The sequence below is a fragment of the Triticum dicoccoides genome, chromosome 1A, assembly GCF_002162155.2.
Source record: "Triticum dicoccoides isolate Atlit2015 ecotype Zavitan chromosome 1A, WEW_v2.0, whole genome shotgun sequence".
NCBI lineage: Eukaryota > Viridiplantae > Streptophyta > Magnoliopsida > Poales > Poaceae > Triticum > Triticum dicoccoides.
In genome coordinates, this window is record NC_041380.1 from 19,471,089 (window position 1) to 19,480,284 (window position 9,196).

At 49.2% G+C, this 9,196-nt stretch overlaps 1 protein-coding gene across 1 annotated transcript; it reads left to right on the top strand.

Annotated features, from left to right (window-relative positions):
* Positions 1–6,543: 6,543 nt before the first annotated feature.
* On the top strand, positions 6,544–9,190 carry LOC119359675 (putative protein phosphatase 2C 46). Its single transcript, XM_037625786.1, has 4 exons — positions 6,544–7,935; positions 8,047–8,160; positions 8,414–8,678; positions 8,817–9,190. The coding sequence occupies exons 1-4, from the start codon at positions 6,634–6,636 to the stop codon at positions 8,930–8,932; spliced, it is 1,797 nt and encodes a 598-aa protein (XP_037481683.1). The 5' UTR covers positions 6,544–6,633; the 3' UTR covers positions 8,933–9,190.
* The last annotated feature ends 6 nt before the right edge of the window (positions 9,191–9,196 follow it).

The window sequence follows — 9,196 nt, forward strand, 5'->3', positions numbered from 1 at the left end:
CTTGTGTGCAAACTATCGTGAATAAAAAATACTATACCTAATGCTTTGGAAAAAAGATGCTCCAAAAAGGCTGTTTTAAAATTTTGGACCGCCAATTTTATTTGTTTTGTCTAGACCACCATGTGTGTCATTCCATCACAACAATTTGCACGCCAGTAAAAAAAAGCAATGTTTCCTGCCAAATTTTTTTTTTTTTGAATTTGTTTGCTTTCAGATTTTGCCATTCGGGAAGAGGGGAAATAAATAGAGAATGAAGACAAAAATATAAGTCAAATATAAAAGTGCCCAGACTCCAAACGAAGAAATGGGAACTCAAAAAGAATCTATAGCGATCTATATATGCAAAGCTAGTAAATGAACATTTCATAATACACTTGTTCTGCAAATGTTCTCCAAACAATAAGTTCAATGGGAGCATTTGAGCGAGGGATTAGAATGGCACATAGTCGAAAGATGTAATGTAATGGTACTCCTTCCGTTTCATTCTTCTCTTCCCACAATTCTAACCACGTATACCAAGGACAAGTAGGTTCCTTATTTAAGGAAAGTCTACCAGGGTATTTACCATGGTTGATAAGGTCATTGTTTTATCTTAAGCTCGCCATGTAATCTATAAAAGACAAAATAATAATAATAATGTGCAATAGATAATTTCTCACTTTTATCTCTGACAACTAGATATTTGGTTGATGCTGGTCTTCGGTGGATTTGTTTGGATCCGGTCTTCGTTCGTCTTAGTTTGAGTGTTTACAGGTTTGATGTTTTCAATCTACGACTTTCTTCATCGATGATCGGTGCTGCTCTGCTGCACTGGTCCAAATGGGCGCTTTGGCCTCGCTTCTTGTTGTAATTTTTATTATCTTTGATGTTCTTTATACCATCATGATTTGAGATGAATAAACTGGAAGTTTCTTAAAAAGAAACTAGATATTCCTAAAAGAGCGTTAACTGATGATCATTATGTTTTTAGTCACTACCGAACAATTCCCAAATGACTCAAGCGAGCGTTGTGCCTCTCTCGCTCGATTCTCCCAATTTTTTTCCACGTCCAAAAATTGACAGGACTCGAACCTTGGTCTTGTGTGGGTAGGCCAAACACAATTACTAAGGCCAACTCCACCGCGCGACCCCAAACGGACATCCGTTTTGTTCGGATTCTGTCCGTTTGGGTAGGGTAATGGGGTCGGGTCCGGGCGTGTCCTGGGATGCGGTGGCCGCGCGCCTAGCGCGCGGACGCATCCGTTTGCCCTATCCTGTCCGCGTCTATTTTTTGAAAAAAAAAAAGAAACGTTTGAAATGCCAAGCCCTAGTTCATCAGGCCAGCGGCCTACACGTCCATCGCCGGCATCAGCCAGCGGCCGGCAACACAGCCAGCCTTCAAAATGAATAGTTGTCCTCGCCGGCAACACAGCCAGCGGCCGGCAACACAGCAGGCCTTCAAAATGAATGTTTTTCTCGCCGGCACACAGCCAGCGGCCCAGTGGGCGGGCGGCACCCATGCCAGCCTCCAAAAAGAACATCCACGGCCGATCGGACGACCTAGTTCAGGCCTTTGGCGTCGAGGATCTCCTTCTGCTTGGCCTCGAACCAGGCCCTCGTCTTGTCGGTCATCTTCGACAAGTCCACGCTCATGATCGCAAGGGCCACCTCCTTCGCTTTGGTGGCGGCATTCGTGGCCTCGATGTCGAGCTGCCTCTGCCTGGCCTTGACGTTGTCGGCCTCGATGTCGAGCTGCCTTTGCCGGGCCGCCTCCTTCATGTCGAGCTGCCTTTGCCGGGCCGCCTCCTCCATGTCGATCTTCCTCCTCTTGGCCGCCTCCTCCATCTCAAGCTTCTTCCTTTGAAGGTCTAGGTATTGCTTCATTTGCTCGTCCTTGCTTTGCCGCCTCTTCTCGTCCCTCACATCATTTTGAGACATCATGCCATGCAAAGTGTCATGCAATGCCATGGATGAGGCATCACGTATGTCATCAACCTTGGAGTTGGTCTTGCCCCTCGGCCTCTTCAACGTCTCGCCATCTCCACCTCCGGCGAACTTGGCCGTCTTCAATCCTCTCTTTCGTTGAAGTTCATGATATTGGTCCTTGAACTTAGGGCAATTATTGATGATCGTCCAACAATGCGTAAGAGTGAATGGCTTGTCATTGTGCTGGGCCTTGAATGCCTTCAAAAATTGAAATGCCTACACAACATGATCAACAACAAGTGAACATGCAAACATATACAAGGCCGAAGTCTCATGGCCGTAGTAAGGAAAGAACTAGGAAGAGGAGAGCATACCATGTCCCCAACACCGAGACCACTCACGGGCCGTGCTTCAACGTTCTCAAATGCGGCGCAATACTTGTTGCACTCTTGTTGGATGAACAACCACCTCTTTTGAATCAAGCCGATGCCACAGTTGCTTGTAATTTGGTAGGGCTCAAACATCTTCCTTTCATGGAATATTTTGTGGACTCTCGTCAAAAAAACAATGCCCTTTTGTTGCGCGCCGGTCCTCGGATCTTGGCTAATCTCCATCCAAGCTTGGCAAATCAACTTGTCCTCATCTTGTGTATATGAACCCGTGCAAATGCTCTTCCTCTTCTTTTGTGTTTCCACTCTTTGGGTGAGCTCGTCGATGAACAATGGCTCGCCACTTATATCAACGTCATTGCTTTCTTCTTCATCACCATCACCTTTGACATAGATGTCATCGTCTTCATGCCACGAGTCACCATGGTCGTAGTGGTCATCGGCCTCTTCATCGGAGATGTACTGGGCGCGGCCATCCTGACTTTGGGTCTCCTCGGAGTCGTAGACACGGCCCTGCCCACCCTCGAAGATCACGTCCTCCATGTACTGGTTGTAGAAGGGGTCGTCGACCGATGCTATTGGTGTTGGCATTCCGTCAAACAAGACGTGGGGGCCGGCATGGTGCCCGTGAACGATGCCCGTGCTTGCTTCCTTTGCATCTCGACGGACGGCCGGCAGCCGCTGTTGGACCCAGGCGTGACGTTGAGGTCGATGACGGCCGCGGGGCGCGGTGTGGACGGCGCGAACAAGCCAACGTCTGGCGACCCCGAGAAATGGGTCTGGCCGTCGTGCCTTGGCGGAGGAAAGTCGGGCGATTGGCAGTGCGGAGGCCGGGCAACCGACGAGCCTGTGCTCGCCGGGCCTACAGCCGCTGCAGGGAAAACGGCCGGACGGCCCATGCCAAGCATGAGGAGGGCGTGCGCTTTGTTGACGATGTCCTCCTTCTCGTCGATCGCGGCCTTGTGTCGTGCAGCCTCCATCGCATCGCGCTGGGCGGCGGCATTGGCCTTGACGACCGCTCTCCGTTCCCTCCTCTTCGCCGATTCGACGTCCAACTTGGCGATCTCCTCTGGCGTGCACTCCGACCGCGGCTTGACGCCTTGGCCGCCTTCTTCTTCACCTTTCCGGGCGGGTCGACGGCCAGGCCGCTGGAATTCGACGGGGCGTCGACCATGGATGGGGGAGGGAGAGGGGTGGCAGGAGGGACGTGCGACGGTTTGGTGGGAATGGCGCCAAATGGGCGGGCGAGGGGTTTTGCTTTGTGCCACCGACAGGCGGGCCAGGGGAGGACAAGCGTGCGCGTCCCGCCCGTCCGCGCGCTGTCCGTTTCACCCTAAAACCGGCGCAAACTTGGGCCAGAGATGGGTCGAAAGCGGACACAAAACGGACAAAAGTCCGTTTGCGCCCGCGCGCTGGGTCATCTGGTTTGTCCGTTTTACCCTAAACGGACGGGGGCGGACATGATAGGGTCGCGCGGTGGAGTTGGCCTAAGCCCAATAAAAATACGTCGAGCCTTTGTTTGTTGTTAATTGGATGGAAATCAACCATTTTAACCCTTTGTACTACTATCTAAAAATCCCGAGCCAAAATTATCGCGGTGTCTGTACGTAAGTTATAAGGTCTAAGGTGCATAAAAGATACCATACTACTTACACATAAGTTACCGGGTGTGTTTCACCAACTTTTTTCCACAGTGTCAAAATTACGACAGTGTTTGTACATAAGTTATCAGGTTTGCGGTGCCTATATCACCATGTTATTTACATAAAAGTTACCGGAGGTGTGTTTTCAACAACAAAGAATCCTCTCGGGTCAAAGTTATCATTGTACTCGGGCTCAAGTTATCAGATCTATCGTGAGTAAGTTATCATGCTATATACACGGAATTTGCCGGGGGTATGTTTTCAACAACTTTCCCCCAAGGTCAAGCTTACCACAATGTTGTATGTAAGTTATTATGTTTACGGTGTGTAAATTACCATGTTATTTTACACAGAAATTACCGGGATATGCTGTCCACAACTTTTTTCCTCGAGAATCAAAATTATCATGGAGTTCACACGTAAGTTATCCCCCGGGAGTAAATTATATGCTATTTACATAGAAGTTACCGGCGGTATATTTTCAATAAAAAATTCTCCGGGTCAAAGATATCACGGTGTTTGTATGTCAGTTATCATGTCTAATGCATAAATAATCATGCTTTACACATATGTTATAAGGCATGCGTTTCTAACGACCCCCCCCCCCTCCCCCCCGTTCAAAGTTATCATGATGTTTGTACATAAATTATCAGATCTGCAGTGAGTAAGTTATCATGTTATGTACATAGAATTTATTGGAGGCATGTTTTCAACAACTTCCTTTTCCCCGGATCAAAGGTATCTCGATGATCAGATGTAAGTTGTCAGGTCTACAGCTAGTAAATTACCATACTATTTAGACAGAAGTTACGGGGGCATGTTTGAACAACATTTGTTACCGAGTCAAAGTTACCATGGTGTTTGATCGTAGGTTATCAGCTTTATGGACTACGGTGTGTAAATTATAATGCTATTTACACATAAGTTATCGGGCACAAAAAACTAGAACTTTTTTACTATGTTTAAATAATTTTTCTAGGTCGACAATTATCAACCCGACACTTTAAAATTGACCAATTCTGTTTCATATGTTGTTACCGGCAAAAAAAAAATTGTGTCAACACTTGATAACAAAAACATAAAGAAAAACTTCTACGAAAAAAACCATCATTGTGAAATTTAAAAAAAAAACATGTATACCACTGGGTGGCATCACTAGAAGCAAATGAACTATTGTGAAACATGCAAAAAAAACAATGAAATCATTGGCCCTACTTTTTCTTTTCCAATTTCATAGTAAAGCTTAGGCGAGTTGGTGGTTGCTGTAGGAATCAATACACGAGGGTTCTAGATCGATTCCCATCGATTCCTATTGTTAAGAGATTATCTCTTAACTAAGAGAAGACAAGTCTTTTCATATGGTGTCTTTTTCTTCACCTTAGCATTTATCTCATGCGGCATTATTAAGATAACATCACTGTACACGTCCTTAATGTGGCATCATGTTTTTTTGCCTATTTAACTTTCTCGATTCCTATAGTTAAGAGATTATCTCTTAATTAAGAGAAGATACGTCTTTTCATATGGTGTCTTTCTTTTCCACCTTAGCATTTATCTCACATGGCATTACTAAGATAACATCATTGTACACGTTCTCAATGTGTTGATCTTGCACTGTTATAATTGTCCACACGTTATATTGGCTCTACTCATTCTCACCTCATTCTATCCCATGCATGCGGGTGTTTGATTGCCAATTTGCCATGCATGCACGCGAGAAGGCGAGTAATTGAGAGTGGGTAGCAGCAGATTTGAAAACGGCAACCAACCTGGAAAAATTAATACTTCCTCCCACGACATAATTGTAGGGGCTTCTCAGCTTCTTCCATTCAACTTTCTCGTGCTATATCAATGATGTATTTTTGTCTTGAAATATATTTCCTCCGTTTTAAAATAGATGACTCAATTTTATACTAACGAAAAGAGTAATGGAGTATCTTGATAGATGATCGAAAATACAAGAAGCTTGTTGCGAGTCCAGCGGCAGATTTCAATGATGATGAGCTCAACACAACAGTATTGTACTTGCTTCCGTTTTTCCTATGGAGATGATTTTGTTCGACTGCGACACATTGTATCTCCCACGACAAGTTGTGGTAGATAACAAGGCTGTTGCGCGGCTCGTGGCAGACAATGACCTCAATATAATAGCTCGTTCTTTTTTCCGATTCGCTCGACCGCGATGCCCGGAATCTTCCACGATGATAAGTCATGGTGGTGTACTTTTCCTTGGACAACAAATTTGTGAAGATAGTTATACTCCCTCCGTCTCATAATATAAAAACGTTTTTGACACTAGTATAGTGTTAAAAATGTTTTTATATTTTGGGAGAGAGGAAGTAACTTATAAGTTAAGATTGAGAGGATGGAGGAGAAGTGACGTGTAGCCGTGTGGGTCTTGATGCAGATGGCCACCCTGAGGTACCACCGGCACCATATCATACTCCATGAATCCTCATGCAAAGTCAACTTGGCCGAGGAAGGAAGGAAACAAATGGGAAGAAACAGATAGATAGATCCTGGTCAACTCCTTAAACAACAACGTTCCAAAGTAGCGCCAATGTCAACTCTACCCGTCTCCCCCTCCCCTTCTCGGATATGTCGCCCATTTGTCTCGGCCCCGATGCGCATCCAGATCCGGCGACGCGCCGATACGCCGCCGCTTCCTCCACCTCCACCCCGGCTTCGTCACTTTCATGGGCAACCGCGCGGCGAGGCTGGCCACGCCCTGCTTCGCGTCGGGGGGCCGGTCGACGGTGGACGCGTCCGCCGCGGCCCGCGCGGTCGCGGCCGGCGGGGATGGTGGTGGTGACTGCGTCGGCCAGATTCTGAGCTTTGACGGCTATGATGCGTTCGACGGCGCCACCATCCACGGCGTGCTGCTCCCGTCCAACCAGTCCACCATCGGGACCGCCGCCTCCTCCTCCTCCAACTCCTTCTCCAACCAGCTGTCGCTCTCGGCGTCCTCCTCCTGCGACAGCTCCAGCTCCTTCTCCTTCCGCACGCTCCAGCCGGGCCTCTTCTCGGGGAGCCTGGACTACTGCGCGTCGCCGTCGTCGTCGTCGTCCGGGCCGAACTCGGGCGTTCTGTCGGCGGCGGCGTCGCGGCGGGGCGCGCGCACTGAAGAGGAGATCATGGCGGACCTCTACGCCACGCGGCGCCGGCGCCGGTGCCAGCTCGAGGAGGCCGCGTCCGGGAGCCCGCTCCTCGACCGCCTCCGCCGCGCCGTTGCGTCGGTGCTGCGCGTCGGCAGGCCGCCCAAGAAGCAGCAGCGCGACGAGCCCGCGGTCGTGACCACGGTGGCCAGCAACGGCGGCGGCGGCGCGATCAGGAGCAACGGCGAGAACGGACACGCGGCGGAGGACAAGGTGCAGTGGGCGCGCGGCAAGGCAGGGGAGGACAGGGTGCACGTCGTCGTGTCGGAGGAGCGCGGCTGGATGTTCGTCGGCATCTACGACGGCTTCAACGGCCCGGACGCCACCGACTACCTCGTCGCCAACCTCTACGCCTCCGTCTGCCGCGAGCTCCCCACCGACGATGATCCTCTGCCCGACGACGCCGGACGCGAGCAGCGGCGGCTGTCTTCGTCGTGCAACGGCAGAAATAGCGCCGACCTCCGGCAGCGGGGGCGGCACGGCGCGGTGCTGGACGCGCTGGCGCGCGCGCTGCGGCGCACGGAGGAGGGCTACTTCGCGGAGGCGGAGGCGCGCGCGGCCGAGTGCCCGGAGCTGGCCATGATGGGGTCCTGCGTGCTGGTGCTGCTCATGAAGGGCGCCGACGTCTACTCCATGAACGTCGGCGACAGCCGCGCCGTGCTCGCGCACCGGGCCGAGCCCGACCTCACCAGCGTCATCATCCCGCCACGGCACCGGCGCCAGCACAGCGCCGACGGCCACGGCCACGTCACGGAGGAGATCAGGCGGCAGTTCGACGAGTGCGACATGACGGAGCTCGTCGCGCTCCAGCTCACCATGGAGCACAGCACCACCGCCTACAAGGTGATCCACCGGTCAACTGCCATGTTCCATGATCGAACACCCTCTTCTGTAACATATACTATGATCGTTTGTTAATTATAAATTGATGTTAATTTCCATTGATGGATGCAGGAGGTGAAAAGGATAAGGAGTGAGCACCTTGATGATCCTACCTGCATAGTCAATGGCAGAGTGAAGGGCTCCTTGAAGGTCACAAGAGCATTTGGAGCTGGCTACCTAAAAGAGGTTTGTCTGTCTGTCAAATGTCAAGTAGTATCAAAATATAAGACATTTTTTGATACTATCATAGTGAATGGCAGATCATGTCTTATATTTTTTTTGACACTATCATAGTACCAATTAAAGTTCATGCACATATGTATGTAACCAAATAAAGTTCATGTGATGTAAGGATAACTAGGTAGAATCATCAGTTTGAACTACCAATTGATTTTTCTTTTAGAAACCGTTACTAACATGGGGAAGTTCGATGTTGCAGCCGAGGTGGAACAAGGCTCTCTTGGAAGTTTTTCGGGTGGACTATGTTGGCGTCTTGCCTTACATTACTTGCAAGCCGTTTCTCCGACACCACTGCCTCGGGCCGCGGGACAAGTTTCTTATCCTCGCCTCAGACGGGCTCTACGAGTACTTCACCAACGAGGAGGTGGTGGGGCACGTGGAGGCGTTCACCTCCAGGTTCCCCGATGAGGATCCTGCCAAGTACCTCAGCCACGAGATCCTCCTCCGCGCCGCCAGGCAAGCCGGTGAGCATGCAACATTCCACTTACCTAGCTGTATTTTATGTTAATTAGATATGGAGACATGCTTTTTTAGCCGTCTTGGAAAGATTTTTTTTATACTTGTGAAAAAGTCATATGATTTTTATTTTTGTTATGATGAAGGAATGGGGTTCCATGAGTTGCTCGAGGTAAGACAAGGGGATCGACGACAGTACCATGACGATGTCTCCATCATCATCATCTCATTGGAAGGGAAGATATGGAGATCTTCGGCCTGAAAATTGATCATGATCGATTACAAATCGCAATGGACTCTAGTGATAGCATACATGGTTGCCTTATGGTCTTCAAGGATTAGCCCATGAGCAGAGTAGTGCATAACAAAATTTTGTACTTAAAAGCGTTGATTTTTTTTCTTGTTTGGATCGTGCTTTATATGATCGAACGCTTGATCTTGAGTTTATTCGGGTATAGCCGCAAGGTTTACCCATGAATGGTAAACCAATGGAGCAAGACAATAACTTTGTTTTTCGGAAACGCAG

Bases quoted from the DNA above. Each gene is read 5' to 3' on its own strand.
- LOC119359675 (XM_037625786.1), top strand. From the start codon at position 6,634: ATGGGCAACCGCGCGGCGAGGCTGGCCACGCCCTGCTTCGCGTCGGGG. The intron at 8,161-8,413 runs GTTTGTCTGTCT...TCGATGTTGCAG, and splicing joins GAGCTGGCTACCTAAAAGAG to CCGAGGTGGAACAAGGCTCT. The intron at 8,679-8,816 runs GTGAGCATGCAA...GTTATGATGAAG, and splicing joins CCGCGCCGCCAGGCAAGCCG to GAATGGGGTTCCATGAGTTG.